This window comes from Cryptomeria japonica, chromosome 4 (genome assembly GCF_030272615.1).
Source record: "Cryptomeria japonica chromosome 4, Sugi_1.0, whole genome shotgun sequence".
NCBI lineage: Eukaryota > Viridiplantae > Streptophyta > Pinopsida > Cupressales > Cupressaceae > Cryptomeria > Cryptomeria japonica.
This window is the reverse complement of record NC_081408.1, coordinates 711890093-711911044: the sequence shown is the minus strand read 5'-3', so window position 1 is coordinate 711911044 and position 20952 is coordinate 711890093. Positions and strand designations below refer to the sequence as shown.

Below are 20952 nucleotides of genomic sequence, written 5' to 3'. Positions count from 1 at the left end.
CCTCTTTAAATCCAAATCTGGCTTGTTTCTGAGCTTAAGTTAACAAATGCATTTATAATTGTGTAAACTCTTATACATTCTATTATTATTCTCTGGGGCTTATGTTATCCATATTCAGCATATTGTAAAAAGTCACAAAGAATGAACAGTTAGTTATTTTTGTAAGTTACAGGAAATAGCTCTAGCACATTATATAGTCTAGTCATCATCATTCAACTATAAGAGACATTACCTGTGTCCCAAATTGTTAATTTTAACCTTTTGCCTCCTATACTCATCTTCTTCAACCTAAAGTCAACACCTGTATTGATCTCATTAAAATCATAGTACAAAGTTAGAATACACATAATTATAGTGATTGTGAAAAGCTACCATGAATTATAATTTATTCCAATTACATAATATATTGGCTCAAAAAGTATTTTTCAAGATGCAAGTCTTGTCCCAGACCACACAACACAATCTAGGAAAAATGTACTTGTGTAAGAAATACAAAATTCGATCAAATTTGAGAAAGAAAAAGTACAATAAGAGAAAATTAAAAATAAGAAATGTAACATTTGATCAAATTTGAGAAAGGACATTTTCAAAAGAAACAATACAATAACAGAAAATTAAAACCAAGAAATATAAATCAGTATCTTTTATGAGTGTATAGAAACTACAAATTTGTGTTCTATTAATAATTTGACACAAATAAATAATCAAACTTAGCTTATAATTGAATTTCTATGTGTAAGGTTACAGCATTCAATATCCTAAAAGGCTTGTATCATGCCATTCCTGTCAACACTTCATCAAGAATCTTCATTGCTTTGTTCTATGCTACTGATTATGTTCCTAAACCTACTAATTACTATCTGAACTCTTTAATTTGCAAGATTTAATTAGATGTCTCCATTGACATGTTTTGGACTCAAAGTATAACTGAAACCAACTTGCCTCATCAGTCATAATGTCATAAACATATTGGAATTCACAAGAGGGCATTCTAAACTTATCAAGGAAGAAAAATAGGTCTGCTGCCTTCAATGATCAAAAGGTCAAAGGTTTACACAGTCCATTGGCATATTCAATACAATAAAGTTATAAATTAATGAGAAATTGATATTTCCTGTCCTAATCCGAATGGCCATCAGTTTGCTTGTAACTTTACTACATCAACAAGAAAGATTTTAAGTTGTTGCTTGACTACATTTTAACTTGAAGAAATGTTCAATGAGTATTTCTTGAGGTCGTTAGTACTAGAAATTTACAAACCGATTAATCCAACATCTTCCTGTCCTGCACCTGGTGATACAGATTGTATAGTTCCCTTGATGCGGTTCATTTGTTGTTCTGTTTAATTGCTACAGTTAAACATACAAGGATTATAAAATCTGGAGTCAAATTATTCTAAGGTATTGGCATTTAAAACTAGAGATCAATGCACTTAGTCTCATAAAACTAAACTAAATCGAAATTGAGGTTCCTTGGAGCTCACTTAAAAAATAGTGTTCTCTGACTCCAAGGTCTCCACTTGTAATTGCTGGATTTCTAGCTCTGGAAAATGTTGTGAGGTTTTCACACATCACCCCATTGCAAATGGGGACCCCCACTTTCGCTTTCTAGCATAGGTGTTTTTGCTTAAGTTGTCTTTAGCTTGGCAATAGGTTAGTGTCTTTTAGCCCTTTCCTTGTGAGAAGGTTTTTTACCTTAGGATGTGCAGTCAAGTCAGGAATTCGTGTTTCAAGTCTGGGACTAGTGAATAAGTGTTAGGATGGAGAATTGAGGTCAATTTGTAAAAACTTATCAAATTGCTAAAATTTGTCAAAAGATGTAGTATTTTGCAAATGTTGTCAAAAGAGTCGAAAATTGTCAAAGTTGCAAAATCTTTTCAAGTTGTTAAAATTGCACAAAAAGTTGTAAAATGTGTTGTCAGGTCAATCGCTTGGGATTTTGAATTTTTGGAGTAGTAAGTGTGGAAGAGATTGAAATTTGACATGGACAATGAAAATTCCTTGTCAAGGTCAGAATCCGACCTTGAGAGGAAAGGAATAATAAAAAAAATTGTAAAAAATTCATTGAAAAAATTTAGGTAAAATTCCTTGTGAAGAAGTACAATTCAAAATAAATTGTGAATTTTCAAGACTAAATTGTTTTTCTTGACCAAAAAAATCACAACTTTCATCTAACAAATTCTTCATCAAGGCAATTTCAAGCTCAAAAATGTTCTTGTCATTAAGTTTCCACCTTAAAAGTGAGGTAGCAATTTCAACCAATTACACTTCCGTCTAAAACAAGAGGAAGTAATTTTACTTCCAGCTCAATCAAGAGGAAGTGATTTTCAACAAATTCATTCCTGGCTTAAACAGAGGGAAGTGATAAAAGACAAATTCATTTCCAGCTCTAAGGGAAAGTAGCACTCAGCTTATTTTCACTTCCACATTAGCACCCAGGGCTCAGCCCTTCCTAATTAACACCGAGCGCTCAACCCTTCCTAATTAGCATCTAGCACTCATCATTGATCTTCCTATCTTATGCACTAAAGTGGGGTCTTATTCCCAAGTAAGCCCTCTTTCTAATAACAAGAAGCCTTCAAAATTGAAATTTCAATATAAGAGGACAAGTCGGCTATTATTGACAATGAATTCAAATTCAAATTTTTTGAAATATGAAGTGCAAGTTGGCCAAGTTGGGAGGAGTATGATTCAAAGGGTGAAGAGGCATATTGACGTAAAATGAAATTTGATCAATTTACCATCAATTCAACTCAATTGCAAAACAAATTGACACAAGCAGATCTGAGCGAAGTTCACCAGTAGATGTGAAGCCATCTTTTATCAGCAATCTTGCATTTTTAAGGCAAATTCAAAATCAGGTCTAAAAGCGAATTTGATGAGGTTTCTTTGCAGGCAATTTTGAGGGTGTTTTCCCAGTATTTCAGGCCTGAATAAGTGCATTCTGCCTGATTTAAGCCGAATTTAGAATCAGAACCAGAGTAAATTTAATAGAAGGCTGATTTGGAGTGAGCTTTAAGGTATTTTCACTGATTTCCAGCCCTAATTTGATGCGAATTCCTTGAGGCATAAGGCAAGTTGATGCAGACCTGTTTTGAAGCAAACTGCGAAAGTGTTAAGGTGAATTTGTCTTTACCTGATTTTGATCTTCAAATCAGTCAAGTGAACTAATTTCCAGCTTAAGGAGGGTGGCAAATTTGTTCAGATTTAGTGCAAATTCTTCCAGTTTCATCACCTTGTGCAACACATTATAGATCAGACCTGATTTTGGCGAATTTTTCCAGCTAGGGCATTCTGAGTTGAGTATAATTTGATCAGATTACAAGTCAAGCAACATCAGTTCCAGCTTGGAAATTCATGACCAGATTTGAAAGGGTTATAGGAAGCATAAATTTTGTGAAATATTGCTTTCATTTCTGGTCTTTTGATTCAAATTGTGTTTTTTTTCAGGTTGAGGCCAGCAGTGAGGTGCATGAATCGTGAGGATGAAGGATTCACTAATTCAAGGACAAGGACTAGATTCCAAGATGACACAAGATTCATGTTTCAATGATGAAGTCTGTTGTCCTCATTTTTGTTTCCAAAAATGAAGGACCACTATATTGAAATTTTTGTGAAAAAATGAAAAAATTTACTCTGTGGCACGCTTCCCGATGCAGAATTTTGACGAATCCTTGGACTGGCTTAATCCTCAATCTATCCTCGAACTACGTTTCGAATTTCGTCAAATTCTGGGTTCATTTGCTATGCCTTTCCTTCAATTTTGGGTTTTAAAACCCCGACTGCAGGTGGAGAATTTTCTTCAAACTACAAGTTTTAATGATATTCATTGTTTTGGTTGTTGTAGGGGAATTTTTGACTTATTACATGTGCACTTTTATTTAAAAGATGTTACTTGTAATTTGTTTTAAATTTCCCCTTTGTTGTTTTTATCTTTTTTATTGTTTTTTGGTCTTTTTAAGTTAAAATAGGGATTTTTTGACTCAATTACAAGTAAACTTACAGTTTGATCTAAAAACCCCTACTTTAATGGTTTTTACATGTAATAGGGATTTTAAATCCCCATTACATATGTGCAAGTATTTCTAACTTGTTGCAGGGATTTTATTTCCCTTTTACAAGTAATTAAAACTTGCAGTTTGCTCCAAAAAACCCGATTTTGCCTTGCAAGTGCATTTTTGACAATTTTAAACTTGTTATTTGTCCAAAAAATCCCGATTTTGGCTTGGCAAGTGAAAAAGTGAAAAATAAAACTTGTCATTTGTCCAAAAAATCCCGATTTTGCCTTGTAAGTGGAAAAAGTGAAATTAAAACTTGTATTCTTCTCCCAAAAACCCGATTTGCATTCTCTTATGCAAATTCGAACTTGTCTTTTGCTCCAAAAAACCCGAAATGCAAGGAAAAACAATTTTTTACCATTTCAAGGCAAATTTTGTGGAGAGATTGTTGGAGGAAGGAGGCGTTTTTGCTTCTACCCTATTTTCATGCATTCATGGACATCTTTCACACCAAATGAGGGTTATATTGACTAGTTTTTTGCCCTAGATCAGCAAACACGTTTTTATTTAATGCCACGTTTTGGGGGATTAGAACTTATTATAGCTGCAATCTCCTAAAGCGTTTTGCCCTCTCTCACCTAGGCATGGAGTTTGGGAGGAGTTTTAAGCTATTAAATGATGCCATTAAAGATGCAAATGATGGCCACGTTTTTTCCACGTGACTCCTTTGGCTACGCTTTGCAAGCACAAAACATCATTTCTTCTACTTCCTCCTTAGGCGTTTTGCTCCAATCCTTTTAGGCGTGCTCTCTCGTTGGCAATTTGATCATCCAAATTTGGGATTGCTGCTACATTTATCAGTTTGGAGCATTTTTACAAAAACGTGTTAAGGGTTTTGGCATTACGGATTGCTCTTTTTTTCCGGTTTTGCTTCTTCATTCCAAGAATTGTTGCATTATTGGAGAAGCATTTTGCATTTTCAAGAAAGGTATGTTCTCTTTCCTTTCTTTCCTTCATTTTATTATTTTCTTGTTTTTTTGTTTTTCTTACTTAGTTGCATTTTTGTAAATATATGTTGTTCTTCCCAAAAATCGGTTTTTGTGAGAGAAATTTTCCCCTTGGTATGCAATTTTTGAATTGCATTGTTCTTCCCAAAATTCCCTCTTTACTTGTATTCGGGATTTTTAATCTCGATTACAAGTTCGCTGGAAATTCTTGTTCTTCCCCTACGGTTAAGGAATTTAACCATTTTTTGTTAAAATTCCAAGTTAAAAAATGTGAAATACCCTTCCCTTGCAAATTCGGGTTTTAAAAACCGGATTACATGTTGAAGAGTTCTTCCCCTTTTCATGAAAATGACTTTCTCGGATTTTCCCATTTATATCCATTCATGTTCCCCATATCCGTACTTTCCATTTCCATCATTTCCCACAAGTCAAAATCTCATTTTTCGTCCATTTCTCCATTTTCGAATTTACAAGTGTACTTGTATTCGGGTTTTAAAACCCCGATTGCATGTATGTCCTTTCCAACGTGTATACTTGCGAAAACTCTCCCAAGATCCGAAATTGGTCAAAGTCAAGATTTTCCCATTTCTACATATTTCCCCTCTTCCTCTCACAAAATCGCGAAATTCAAGAATCAAAGTTTTACCCATTGGGAGAAAGAAGAATGATGTTTGAAGCTGACTATGATGTTGCCTTAACTCTTTTAAGTCTTCATCACAGCATTCTAGGTTCACAATCAATGTCAGATTTGCCGGCATCTCCCACTCCAAAGAAAATGAAATACAAATATGACAAATATCAGAATGAGGTCGCACCTTCCCAGGTTTCTTCTCCTTTGGATCGCATCAAAGACACGGAGATAGGGCACGTTGATATGGCAGAATTCATCAACAGGGTAGAAGATCCACAGGACAATAACTTGCAGCAGCTGTTGGACAGCCATATCCATCATGCATCTTCCTTCCCAGTGGCTACCCTAGAACCTAAATTTGTTCTTGCATGCGCCCATCATTTTGACAAGGAATCAAGAGTCATCAAAAATGATAATGGTGAAGCTATAATTCGTCTTGATGCGGATACAATCGAAAAGGTCTTCAGAATACCTCCTGCACCTGTTTATATGGAAATCACCAAAGAAAGTGCAGCGGGATATTACGTGAAGAGGGAAAAAGATTGCAAGCGGCACATCAATAGGTGGATCCAAGAGCCACGTCCTTCCTTCTCAAGGTGGGCAAAGTTGTACCATTGTGATTTCAAATGGGAGATAGGAGACACCATCACTCTTCTCAGCAGGATGATGGGCCTTGAGCATTCCAATGTCTTTGAGCCATGGATGTATCAGTTCATTATGTTCATACGGCAATCACATCACATTTCATGGGGGGAAGTCATCAGCGATGCCTTGTGCGAACAACTTGCAGCAATTCCTACCACCATGACCTTCTTCATGAATTCTTATTTGGTATATTTAGCAGCATCACTTAGACACTTTCCAGGTCTTTCTACCAAGGGTGATCGCTCGCTTATACCAGTTTGGGAATATTATGACCAGTTGCCATTGAAACCCAGCAGACTGCATTTTAGAAGGGTCCAAGATGCATTCTTCGGATATTTCATGTGTCAGTTTGACAGGGATCTCAGGAACAAAAGAGTATCAGATGAGGCATGGGTCAAGGTGTCTGAGTATGGGTGTTTGTTTCTGCAATTTCCCACCTTCACCTATATGAGGATAGGATGCTATGATGGTCAGCCATATATGCTTCCAAGATACCCAACCGATAAGATAATTCTTATGGAGTTGGGAAGACAAATCATGGCTGTTCACACTTTTCAGTCTACTAGACACAAGGTTGGAATGGGGATCTCTACCACAAACCCATTGAAAATTGGTCGATACTCCCTTGTCACATCTGTGAAGGCTAAAGCCATGGAGGCTGAATTGCAGGAAATCAAGCTTAAAAGGTTCAAACCTAGAGCTGATTTTGATTATAGAGGTATGAAGGAGAAGATCAAGAAATCCTTTGTGCATGTTCATCGCATTGAAGACATCTGGGTAGATCTCTGCCTTGAAGCCGAAGTCCTCGAGATGGATTACTGCAGGCTCACTATTGAGCAAATTGTTGACTTGAACTTGGCGGATATCCCATAAGGGATGATTGATGACAGGCATATACTTGTTCCTGAATACACTTCACGGAGGGTTGAGGAAGCTCCACTTCCTTTGATCCAATGGTCGCACAAAGAGTGCATCTCCATCCTTGATAGGTTTCAGCCTATCTTGGCCAACACTAATGCATGGCTGAAAAGTAATGTTGTTAGACTTATCAAAATAAAGGTTGGTAAAGAAGATGATTCTACGGGGCCTCTTGGACGGAAATCTAAGATTCAGATTGACAACAAGGAGGGTGCTTCATCTTCGGGCACAAGGATCAAGTTACGAGTCAGTCGTGCAGTAGTGCTTCCCCCTGAGGAGACAACTATTCGTGGGAAGGAAAAATCACGATTCCATGTTCAGGTGATCGATCTAGATAATCCAGAAGAGGGGCAGCAATCTGATGATGCTCCTAAGTCTCCAGTTTCAAACTCGCCTCATGCGGTCATTCGTCCAGTTTCCATTGTGATGCCTCTTTCTCCTCCTGATTTGCTCGTGGATGAGTCTCCTCAAAATGCAATTCCCATTTCAGCATACGAGCCATCTCCTGATCATCAACAAGAAAGTGTGTTGAAAGCTCCTACGGATATTCCTACTGGCATTCAGTTATCAAAAATTGATACTTCCACTTCTGGTTTTGAAGAATTCATGAGGCAATCTTCATGCCCATTGGTAACTAAGCAAACTGTGGTCGCTGTCCAACTGATATTCCTCCCAGGGTGACCACGGTAATTAAGATAGAAACTGCTTCTCCTTTGCCTATGGCTACTACTGGAAGTGAGTTGATGACTTTGCCTCCATGGCTTAGTTCTTTCACCCCGAAAAGGAAGAAGCAAGAGATCTCACTTGACGCCTTTGATTATCAGCAACTCAAATAGTCCAGATCTAAAGTTGCTAAGAAGGCCAAGACTATCTCTAGGGTAACTGTTGATAGCAACAAGATGAAAGCAGCTGAAATTGTGGAACCTATTGCAGATAAGCCACTTGATGAGATGTCAGCTGTTGATTATAAGGTTACGAGGATAGAGTTGGACAAGCAAACGCATGAGGTCATTAAACATGATGCTCAGTTTTTTGTTGCTTCATTGGTGCAAAGGTGTGATGATCTTCTTGCGAAGAAAGACAAGCTAGAAGAGGAAAACCGACAACTTATGGCAGCCATTCATAAAATCACAAAACCTGCTGCTGAAGGGAGTAAGTCCATAGGTTCTTCTGGTTCCCAAGAATCGATTCGTGGAGTGGAAAGGGCTGCTCAGAAAGTACAAGCACTGGATTCCTGGGTTGATCAACTTCATGATCAATGTGTACAAGTAATGAAAGACATTTTTCAAATAATGTCTAAGCTAGAGACCATTGAGGAGAAACTGGATCAGACTTCTAACACTTTCAAAAAGAATCTGGAAAGTGTTGAGAAAAGTTTGACAATCTAGCGTACCATGCCCCAACAACAGCTGAGTATTTTGCAGGAGCATGCCATCATCTCTTCCAGGTTCATGTACTTGGAATTTGAAGAACTCCTGGAAAACAAGACCCTTGTTCTTAAATCCCTCATTGAGGAGATCGGTGATGCAAGGAGATTCCGGGGTGAAGTTTTCCGAGATATTGTCTCACATTGTGAAAGGGCCTCTTGCAACATAATAAGTCAGGATGGAGAGCTGATTCCAGAAGAAGAAGTTCTTGCTGATTTGCAAATGAGGATTCATAATGAATGAAGGAGCGAACAATTCTCGGCAGCTTCGATTCAAGCATTGATGAAACACCAAGCCTTTCTGCATGAAATCCACTCTATCCTGGATAAAAACAATTCTGCGCTCCTCTGCTGTCACGACACTATTGTGAAGACTATGGTTGTTGCCAAAAATACCCATGAACCGAATCCCAATGAATTACAAGCAAGCATCCAAAAATTTCATGGATTTGTGTCTTCACAAAATGCATCTTAAGTGTTTTTCAACACTTAGTTGAATTTTCCCTCTTTTGTAATCTTTAGTTGTAATTTAGTTTTGACAAGTTGCATGTAAAAGTATATTTTGTAAAATGCAAGTTACACATTTACTTGCACTTTTGTAATTACATTTAAATCAACTACAAGTTGTGTCCGATTAGGACTGTAGTTGGAATAAGTCTTAGTTAATTGGAATAACTCTTAGTTAGTTAATGAAGTCTCAGTTATTTATTGAATGAGTCTTGGTGGTTGAGAGAATCTCTCAAGTTAGTTAGGATCCTCCCACCTTTTTCTCAAGGCTCCTCTTCTATAAATACTTGAGGAGTCTATTGTAATTATATCTTTTGAGAAAGCAAGCAAAAACTCTGCCAAATTTACAGCAAGAAGTCTTTGAGCTTATGTATGTGAATTGAAGGTTTTGAAGAATAATAAAGAAGGATTACTCAAGTTTTGAATCTTTGAGCTACAAGTTTGAGTTTGACTCTTTTTATTTATTCTATGCAAAGTGTTTCTAAAGGAGCTTAGTCCAATCTGATTTGAAGTCTTTGAGCTGCAAGTAAAGAAGATTATTTAAAATAGGAAAATCTCTAGAAGGAGCAGCAAGTCTTTGAGCTTGCGTCTATTCTTGAGGAAAAATTACTGTTTGATAAGAAATAGCAGCAAGTCTTTGAGCTTGCATTAGTTCTTGTCTTTGTGTTGAAAGAATAGATTATTCCAGTCTTTGAGCTATTATCTTTTATTCGTTGTAAAATTTAGTATAGCAAAGAATAGATAAGACTTCCAATAGTCAAGTCTTTGAGCTTGATATTGTTGTCCCGTCCCGAAGGAAGTGACGGAAGTCTTTGAGCTTTCAGGAAACTTCATTTCCTTTCTCTCATTTTACTTAAAAGTGGTTACTACTGTTCATATTCAATCGCTATCCTTTTCTGTGAAGAGAAAAGGATATTGTCTTTCTTGAAGAAAGAAGGAAGACTGTTGTACCATCCTGTTTTTATTTCAGTTTTAGTTAGATAGGGGGAGCCTTCCCTTAATTAGGAGAGTTTTTACTCGTGTGCTGTGGTTGAAACCACAATTTTGTATATTTCCCCAAGTGTACAAAATTTTCAACCAACAAAGTCAAGGATAAACATCACTGCAACTTCAAAGATGCAACTTGAAGTGGACTTCACAAGGATTGCAATCAGCTTGGAGGATGAAAGCCATGGCTTGGGGTGAAGAAGAACACTCCAACATTCATCAACATTGCAAGCAAAGAATGAGGATTCATCTTCAAAAAATCAAGATGAATACCTTGAAGAGAGAAGAACTTTACAAGATGAAGAAAATGCAATTACAACAAGGACAAACACAAGTGAATGAATCAAGTTTCAAGGATGACATGAGGGATCAACACCTTCAAAGATGTTGATGAAGAAGCAAACGAAAGAGAGAAACAATGCAAATGCAAGATAAAACTTGAAATTGCAAATGGAAGAGGCTATAACAATCTTGAATTTCCTTTAGAAATCCAAGAATCAAGGTCAGTACAACAAAGAATTTCACAACTATACATGGAGTTCAGTCATATCAAGGGTCGTATTCCAAACTTCAAGATCAAAGACCGTCAAGAGGAAGGAGTCAAGGTGTCCAAGATAAATGCAAAGCATCATAAGGAATTCCAAGCATCATGAAGAATGCCTAAAGAAGGAAGTAATTCAATATTCCGGAGTTGACAATGGAAAAACATCATCAAGGAGAGAACAAGGAGAATTCCCAAGCAAGAAGATGGAAAAGTGAAACATGATCAAGGAAGGAATGATAGTTTCAGAAGAGTTAAGCAAAGTTAGAAACTTGATCATCAAAGATGGTACAATTTGGGAATATGACCCATCATATTCATCAAAAAAATTGGAATTGTTAAGTATCAAGAGATATTGCCCAAAAGCAACTACTTCTTTGTGATGATCTACAAAGAGTAGGCTGAGTCGGCGCCGATTCATCATCAAACCAATCAAGAGATTCTAAATCAGCATGTCAAAGTTCAAAGTACTCAACTCATCCTACAAGGCAGACAATCACAAATCTGGAAGACACAAAGTTCGATATACCTAGGTTCATTTTTTATTAGTCTACATTCAAAGAAATACATGTGTCCTAAGCATTGTGATTTTCTCATTGGTCGAAGAGGAGTTAGTTGTAACTAATCCCTAATTAGGGTTTCATCATGTAATATCAACCATTGATCTTAAATCAATCGGATCCATTCATTTGTAATTGGGATGTCTATATAAGGTCTCATTTGTAAAGGTTAATAGTTAGTAGGAGAAGCAGTTAGCAATTAGAGTTAGAGGAGGAAGCTAGAGATTATTGCCAGACTATGGTGGAATTAATACATAAGTTTCATTGAAGCATGGTGGATCTTTATGTGTTGTTTCAACATTTTGCATGGTTTCTTGTTACTTTTCAAATTTAGATAAAGTTCATTGAGTTTGATGGAGAAATGTGATGATACTTATGGAATTCTGGTTCATACCATTTGGAGTTTGTTGATTGCAAATTGCAATGCATGGTTAGTCTGAACCTAATTTAGCACAATTTTGATTGTGGATGTTCACTTGAATTGCACCAGTCTTGGGTATTTGATGAATGTTTACAATATTAAAATCCTTCATTATCCTTTGGAGATTGCATCAGTTTTGTGTAGTTGTTTCCTCATGATGAAGGATTGATTATGGAATCCATCTATCTAAGCATTATCCTTTATCATATCGTACTTAGTGTTAAATTAGATTTCCTTAAACTTTCATCTTTTGTCTTCTATTTTTCAAGTGAGTTAAGTTAGATTCCACGTTCCAACAAAACGTAAGTCCCTTTGTATAGACCTGTAAAGACCCTTGGCTGTTCAAGTGTGAATTTGCTGCCTAAGCCTTGAAGGAAGATTGCCAAACACTTCTTATGCAGCCTCTATGTGTGCTGGTCTGAAGTTTCAGTCTGATTTGTTTGCTTAAATGGAGATTGAATTCAATTTGAATGCTTGCAATTAACACTACAATGATTAAGCAATAAGCTGGATGCAAGAGCAACTTTCCTTTGACTTTTCAAAAGCATGTAAATGAGTTTTGCAAGCAAAACGCACTCCTACAGCCAATGGACATTTTGTCGAACAATTGGCATGCGTACTAAGAACACTCTGATGAAACTACCTGCTTAAACTCTTTACTGAAAAGCAATACTTAAGCATGAACTTGCCAAGACTCTTGGCTACAATGAAGTATAAATATAATATCAAATCTGTTAGACTACCATAGCAGCATAGTGTTCAAATATGAGAACCTGGAAATGATTGCAGCCTGCTGGTTGATTCGATTTCTCTTTGATGTCCTTACTCTTGACTTCAATGATGAGGCATCTACACTTCCAACCTCCCAACAATGCTCCTTGAATTTATTTAGAATTTTTGGTGGCCTCCAATGCCAAAATCGCCCTCCTTGAATGGGGATGTCCCTGCCCTAGGTTTGCAATTTGTATAATAGCTGATAACAGCCTTCTTGCTGCTCGCAAACAAACCTTAAGTTGGTTCCCTAATCAAATGGTTATGTTTCCACAAGGATGAATAATGTCCTTAAATCCTCTAATAGTTTCACCAATTTGCACAAATGGAACCTCTGAATGAAGCTCCCCCTGGATGCCAAATTCAATGGATATTTCACCAACTCAAATGGCTGCAACACTGAAGAATGTACCATTCTCCAATGGATTGAAGAATGAAACCCTTGGCTTCCTTCTCTCAGACAATTTCATCAAAACAAATACTCAAGAATCCATGGCTCGATTCCCAAGACTGAATATATACAACTTCATGAAGAAGTCGATTTCCGTCCAAAAAGCACATTTAATAATAATTAAATGTTATTACATTTGCAACATTTAATATTTCACCTTTTAACAGCTTGGGATAGATGCCAATTAAATTAATTGAATATTTGGCCCCTCTTTAATGATGACATGACCCTCAATATTAAGTAAAGTTATAACTTAATATTATATACCCTTTTAATTAATTTATATTTATTTGAGCCAAATAAACATTACTAACTCCATAAATACTCAATATCATTGAATGCTGTCTGAACTGGGTGCTAAGCTGAGGTATCCGCATATGACCACACGCCTTACTAAAAATAGTAAGGGTCCCCCTCTATGTAACTCCGACTTACTATAAATAGTAAGTAATGCATATGGAGTCTTGGAGGCCTCAAATGAAGGCCAAAATTGCTAATCACCAAACACTGGAGATGAAACAAGCCTCAGAAGACCCTCTAACCATCCTCATTAGCCTACGAGGGTCAGAATGATAGGCTAATCATCCAAAATCCATGCTTGCTAAAAAGGGGACATTACAAAACCATCATTATCACATCACATACACTGAGTCTATCCACAATATAAAGTGTATTGTTGCCATTGTAAACCTTGCAATTGTCTCATTTGATCATATTCTTTAGCATATGAGATTTCTTTGTTCAAGAGGATAGAATACTTAGTATTTTACTCTATGTTCAAGGTGTCCTAAAAAACACATCAACAGAAAGTTGAATTTTTGAACAGATAAAAGGGTTCACTACTGTGCATTCTCAAAGCTTAATTTTAGTTCTTAAAATGCTTTTAAATTTCCTAAGTGCTTGTCTGAATCTATTTTCAATCGATCCTTAACTTTGGAAACTTTATTTTTTACATAGAGTTATAGTATGGCTCTCCTAGGGCAACTTATTATCACCAAGTACATATTGCATATGTGGGCTTCATTTCTAGCTTGTCTAAAGGAAGGATATCCACAAAGATCATTTAAATTGCCATATTTCTTACCTGATAAGAATTCAATATTTTAACATTAAGCAACTCCTTTGCATGGTGTACAATCAATATTCTCCAATATAATTGTGCTAGATTGACTTGGATATGAATTTTATAGGGTCCAAGCAGTGACCTATTAAACTTTCTTTTCTTGATCTCTCAGCAAGCATTACACAAGCACTTGTGACTTGAGGTTCATATTTATCAAAATGCTTGTCCTATCAATATTTTTGTTGTTGCGACTTAAATCGCTCACTGCACAATTATTCTCCTCTCCTCATATTTGTTCAATTCGAATAAACAATTTTTCCTAAACTCTCATAATCAACAATTTACTTTTCAACATTTTGAGGCTAGGTTAAGAAAGAAAAAATAGGACAAATGCTTCCAAGAGATTAATCGGCTGGAAGAGTATCTTCAGTAGTCATTTGGGAGGTACATAGCATTGTTAAAATTACTCCTCCCAATTTGTACCCTCCAATAATGACTTCTAAAACACCAAGATAAGAACCTTATTGGTGGCTTTTGTATACTCACTTTCCGTTCAGTATAATGGACTGGTCACTGAAATGAAACAAAATTAATTAAATATGCTTTTTTGAAGGTCTGTTTTCTTTTTTACAAAGTGGTCATCTGTAACATCCCCTACCAGGATATTTTGACCAGACTTGTAACTTTCACCAATTACAATCAACGGGCATTTTGTCAAACACTTTGCATGCTGGCTGGTCTAAGATGGGTTTCAATTTGTTTTGAAGTGAAGTATTTTACAATTTAGCACCAAACGATTATCTTCACAGACTAATTGAATTCATAACTTCATCTATACAAGAGAAAATTCATGACAAAATGTGCCCACAGAAAAATATATATATAGTTTTTCCCTTGCTGTCACAAACTTATATTCATAGAGTTTACCAAAGCATAAATATCATCAACAGAAAATTCATTATCAAATTAACCAGTGCTGACCTGGTCTTGAAAATTCATACACCAAATACATTTCACTTGACCTCTCCCTTAAACAGTACAGCACCTCCTTCTACATGTACAGAAGCTCATGTAAAACACATCAGCAAATGATGGGCAGCAATACTTTGTGGGATAGTTGCAGCAAGTTTAGGAGGGCCCTTCAAGGTGCTGCTGGAAGAAAATAAGGCTTTAATACCCAGCACTTAAATTTAAAATCAAGTCAATTCCCATAATTTTCCTTAACCACCGTTTAGCCCTACATATGCTGCAATTCCCTTGAAATCTCACGACACTTCCTCTTAATATTCCATGTCACCCAATCGTCCACAAAAGACAAACATTAGTGGCGATTTTTAGTTAAAGGTGCTCCCCCTTGTCTCACGTGTGGTGGCCAGAATGAAGATTCCCTCAAAACATTTCCCATGCACCACGCAAAGCACACAAACTTCCTTATAACATAAGCACTCCCTTTGGAATAATTAATATGAATCCAAAACCCACAGTTCTTTATTTCAGCATTATCATTTTGCACCTGCATTTTTTACTTTCAAACATGAATATTTAATAAACAAGGAGCAGCTGGATTAATATAAGATGAAATCATTAATAAATCACCAATTTATTTGTGTGCAAGTACTGATTAAAAAAACTCTGCATACAAATTCATGTTTTCCTGCAAACTGCATTAATTTGTATCTGTACTCGGCAAACCTTGAAAGCTCGTATAAATAAATCAATGTGTTGAAAACCTTTATACTGTATTTTTCAACACCATCTGTGATCCTGGATGAACCATGCCCTTGAAGACAAAGGGATTTCATCCTCAGATTCAGCCTTTCAGGTTTTCATCCATCAAGCGACCATTGGGGTTTTGTCCTACTGGTGGACATTTGGCCACAGGCAAAAATTTCAAGAAAAGTAAATTATCAAACTCAGAATGAATGTCCTTTTTTTCATTGGCCTCCTTCTATAACCTCCCACTGAACTTTGCGGATAATATATTTTTAAAATCACTTTTAATAAAATAATATTCATTTTGCAATAGACTGCCATACAACAAAATATTATCCTTAAAAACCTTTTAATTTAATGATAATATATTAGTTGCACTTTATTAATAATGATGGTTGAATTATTCCCCGATTTCTTACCTATTGGTTGTTTTTTATTAAGGATCAAACAGGTTTTGAGGGGACCCGAAACCCCTTACAACAAGTTTTGAAGGGACCTGAAACCCTTGGATTTTGCACGGATCCAAAACCCAAAGAAGAACTCTGCTAAAAGATACAACATAGATTACCACCAGCCCAACCTCAGCCAAACATCAAAGAATAATCCTAGAAGAACTAGCTGAAAAAAGGAGGCCAAAGCCATCCACTAGACAACTCAAACAACACCAAAAGATGTCACTACAATAAGATCGAAGGGTTTTAACAAGGCTCCCTTAACCTTCATATTGGGTTTTGACTTGACTCCCAAAACCATCAAGTTGAAACCAACAAAGACAATCCAACTGAAAGTCAGCTTCCATCCAGCACAACTCGTCTCCACCTCAATAGGAATTGATGAGAAACAGATCACCAACTGAACAAGCCAAACACCAATCAAGCCCACTAGATCCAAAGACAAAAGATCATAAAAACTCCAGTTTGCTGGAATATTGGGTTTTAAGTAGGCTCCCAAAACCTCAAGAAACAAGGCAGAAAAAGCCCCCAAAAGACTACATCCATCTTCACCCATCCACCCGCTCTCCACCTCAATAGAAGAGCCATTCACCTCAATAGAACTGGTAGGGAAGGAGAGCCAAACCCCAACCGAGCCCATCAGCAAGCTCACCATTGTTTGCCTCACTGGATAAACAGAAAGAGTACAGAAGTAATGCAGAAATGAACAATGCAAGTACAAGATGAATACGAGAATAAACTTTCCATTAATGACTCAGAATGCACCCAATGTCCATAGTATTATCTTTCGTAAACATCCCCTCCTTCAATACCCACGGGTAGTACAATATATAACAACCGAAGGGGTGCGACACAACTGTCGTGACTCCAACTACCTACCCGTCGGCTAACTAACTACTAACAAATAACATTACTACCAAAACATAAGATATACATATTTCCTGACAACATCATTCCCCCCAAAAAAGAAGTTGTCTCCGACAACTAACAACAAAAATGGAGACAATGCAACCCATACAAAATATACATCCAAGACAAAACTGAGGAAGCTGAGAAGGCGTCCCTGAAGTAGAAGGTTGAGATGCCGATGTCTGGGCCGCCAAGCGGACGCGAAGCTCATAAACCTGCTGAGTACGTGCAGTCACATCACGCTCCACCACCAACACTTTCTCCAAAGCCGTCTTCACCATTTGCGCAGCTTCCAACAACTCCTCTTTCGTATCCGTTGTCTCCATCATACAGACCAATTGAGCCTGCAACAGGCTCCTCTTGGCAGTGACTGCATCCAACTCCTGCTATACAAGGCTCCTCACACTCTGCTCCGCCGAATGGCAAGTCTCCACCTCAGGCTTCTCTGCTCGGGCCATCTCAAGCTACGCCAACAACTGTGCCCTCTCTGCTGCCCACGAGGCCTACTGACTGGCCACATCCCTCTCCAATTCGACTTGAGCAGCCTCGCCGACCGCAAACTCATGCTGCGTACGCCTTAATGCATAGTAGGCGTCTCGATAGACCTGCTCAATCTCTCGGACGACTGCCATCACCCGACTCTCCACAATGGGCTCACGCACAATCCAAGCCTGTAGCATCTCATCCGTCTGAGTAGCAAAGCATGTAGCAAAGGCTGCAAGGCAGCCCACCCGCATAAACTGTAGGACCCTCTCTAACTCCACCACAACCTGCTGTAATGCTCGCATCTAGGCCATGGCCACCACTCGCCTACCCCTCGTCACCATGTCAACTAAATAGGCCTCAATGTCCTCCCCCTCTTGCTCCGAAGGTTGTGACCGTGATGGAAGTGGCATTTGTGTAAGAGCGCCAAGGGGTAACTCAGAAGTCTCTATCGGAACCGATACTACCGCATCCTACTGGTATGAAGGTACCTCCTCCGTCGCTAGAGGTGTAACATCCCCCTGCTCCTGGATAGTAGAGACGACCTCTCCTGCCTCGTTCCCAACTGTTGGTACATGTGCCTCGCCAGATGAATCATCCAAGTCTACTACCTCAGCTGGAGTCTCTCGACAAGGTGAGAATATAGTAGCTCCCACGGGTAGTACCACTGTCATCTGAAATCACTGAGTCAGCCAGCTCTCCATAGCCACTACCGACAGGTTTGTACTAGGGATCCCCGGGACTCTCTGCATCTCTACGACCGGAGTGTGTGTCGCCATAGCCATGGGCTCCTCTAACAAGGAGGCAGAAACGGTCACCAATGCCTTAGGTCCAACAACATCCCACCGCACTTGAGGCTCCGTATCAACCGCCTCCCTCAGCCCCTACTCCTCATCTACCACTACTCGATGCGGTGACCCATCTGGACACGACTCCGCCATGTCTTCTGTAAGTGCCTCCGTGGCTGGGGCCGGTTCCGAAGGTGGTGCTCGACCCTGCGGAGGTGATGCTACCTGCTGCTGGATGGGACCAAGTGCAACTAGCGTGCGGCTCTGCCCAAATGCCGGAATAGAGGTGCCTCCCACTCCAGATGACATCACAGGTGTGCCCATCGGTAGCAAGGGTGGGGCAAAAAAGGATCCTCTCCCCACTTGGATCCATCCTCCCCTCCTCCGTCGCCCTACTGCTATCATCCTGCTCATCCTCTGCCTCCGAAGCCTCTGTACTACTGGCAGTCTCCCTCCCACTATCAGGTTCCCCTGAGGTCGTATCTACCATCCATTTTCACTTCGCGGAAGAGCCCAATGTCAAGGTGTCTCCAATACATGGTAGGAGGCTCACCTGCTGCCAACGATCCCTGCAGCCGTACCTCCAACCCTGCCTCTGGCACTGCTTCCCGCGTGGCCTCCAAGAACAGTCCTATGGCATAATGGGGCATATAAAACGTGCGAGCTGCATCATCAAGAACTCGCACATTCTCTCTGCTAGCAACATAGCCCAATCGTACACAATGTCGTTCGTAAGCCCGTTCATGAGCATAATCTGAGGGAGGGCGATGTCCGATGCCCTACCAGATCCTGTGAACCTGCTATTAATGACATCCATCATGCACCGCCAGTGGCCCTCTGCAACAAAGGTCTTGCACATTCCTCGTCCCTTCATGGCATCAGCCACGCTGTCCAACTCCGCCTTGGTCAAGTTTCTGGATACTAATTTAGTCCAATATTCTTTCTCCTCACGCTTCATCTTCTTAGCCTTCAACTCGATTTTCCTGCCCTATCTGCCTGGGATGCCAAACACTCTGGTAAAGTCCACAGCTTTGAAGGATATAGTGACATCCCTCCCGAGATACTCAAAAGTACTCGTCCGTGTGTGTCTGTCAAAGGTATGCACCATGAACCGTAGGGCACCCTCATACTCTCGGATAGGAAACATGGGCATTCAGATAGCCCACTCCACTCCTGCCTTACGAAGGTTTTGCTTCACCAAATCATCGTCGGGTGTGTCCTGCCACCATTTCCTGCATTCAGACCCATTCAGTCCCTCGAAGGTGATATTCTGAGGAGTCAATGTATTTTTCCCACTTGTCGCAGGTTGTGTTTTTTGCTTTTTCTTCTGACTTGTGCGGGCATCCATTATGCTGCCTGCAACACGCACGCCTGACGAAAGAACCCTGGTATTTCTATTCATCTGGCTGCTACTAGAGGAAGCCTGCAACTGCTTCTTCCAACTCCGTTTCCCAGCCGACTCCATTAATTTCTCGTGTAACTAATTTCTGGTTGTAGCCGTATGGTCTTGAAACACCTTCGTAACCACCTTAAGTACCTCCTGGATGGCGTCGAGGCCGTACAACGATCTTTCAGTTGTGCAATTTTGTCGTCTCCATGCCGCTGGCTAGTATGCTCCTTCGTATGGCTAACTAATCTGAACGCCTCGCGTGGAAGTGTGGAGACTACCTTCTTCCGTTTCTGTGTTGCTGTGTGGACGTGTGCGTCTCATTCTCTTCGCATATGTTTCCCACCACACGGTGACTTTTGATACCACACAGTGGCTTTCCCATGGCAACACCCTGCCGCACGGTGGTTCACACCGACCGTGGCTTTCCCGCCGCATGATGGTGTTCCACCGACGGTGGCTCCCGCCAAAGGACAGATACCGTATGGTAGCCACCGATGGTGGCACCCTTTCATTTTTTTTATTTTTATTTTTAATTTTCAAAATACTTTCAAACACCCTAATTGGAGGGTCCAGGTTCCCTCTGTTCGTGGTAAACCTTCAATTTGGACCCATTCACGGCTTCGGTCACTTCACAGCCGTCCAATGTCCTCAGCAGAACCGATCTATTTGCTGCGACTTCACGAACTTTGTAAGGTCCTAGCCACCTCACTTTAAATTTTCCAGGTTTAATTTCATTTCGCCCATTATATTTCAACACAAGTTGTCCTAGGGTGAACTTCATTCACTTTAGATGCTTATTGTGCCACAACTTCCTCCTCTGCTGCGTTGTCTCGGTTGCCCACTGAGCCATCATCCGCTTCTCATCAAGTTTATTCAGAGCATAAAGTCGCTCCCTTAGGCTCTCCATATAGCCAAGTCTATTTTCTAATGCAATACAAAGACTCGGTACCATGAATTCGGCGGGCACCACTACTTCTTGCCCATACATAAGTTGGAAGGGCGTTTGTCCCATAGTCACTTTGTACGTCGTGCGGTAAGCCCACAACACGGAGGGTAACTTCTCTTCCCAATCTTCCCCTTCGACCCCGCACGACTTATAAATGACTCCTACAAGGATCTTGTTTGTGGCCCCCGCCTACCCGTTGGCTCGAGGGTAGTAAGGACTCGACAGAGAATGTAAGATCTAAAATTCTGTCGTGAGCAACTTAATAACATGGTTGACAAAATGGCCACCTCGATCACTCATCAGCTGCATGGGGATACCATAACGAGTAATGATTTGCTCATAAATA

General features: G+C 39.3%; 1 protein-coding gene across 2 annotated transcripts in view; it reads right to left on the bottom strand.

Moving 5' to 3' along the window:
* The window catches only part of LOC131036187 (ras-related protein RABC1), a 153665-nt gene that overhangs the window by 108990 nt on the left and 23723 nt on the right, over positions 1-20952 (bottom strand). The window contains exon 3 of one of the 2 annotated variants that reach the window (XM_057968010.2): positions 233-301. The exons of the other annotated variant lie outside the window; for it this stretch is intronic. Within the exon in view, the coding sequence (XP_057823993.2) occupies positions 233-301 (69 nt within the window). The remainder of the gene's footprint in view (positions 1-232; positions 302-20952) is intronic. 2 annotated transcript variants of the gene reach the window in all.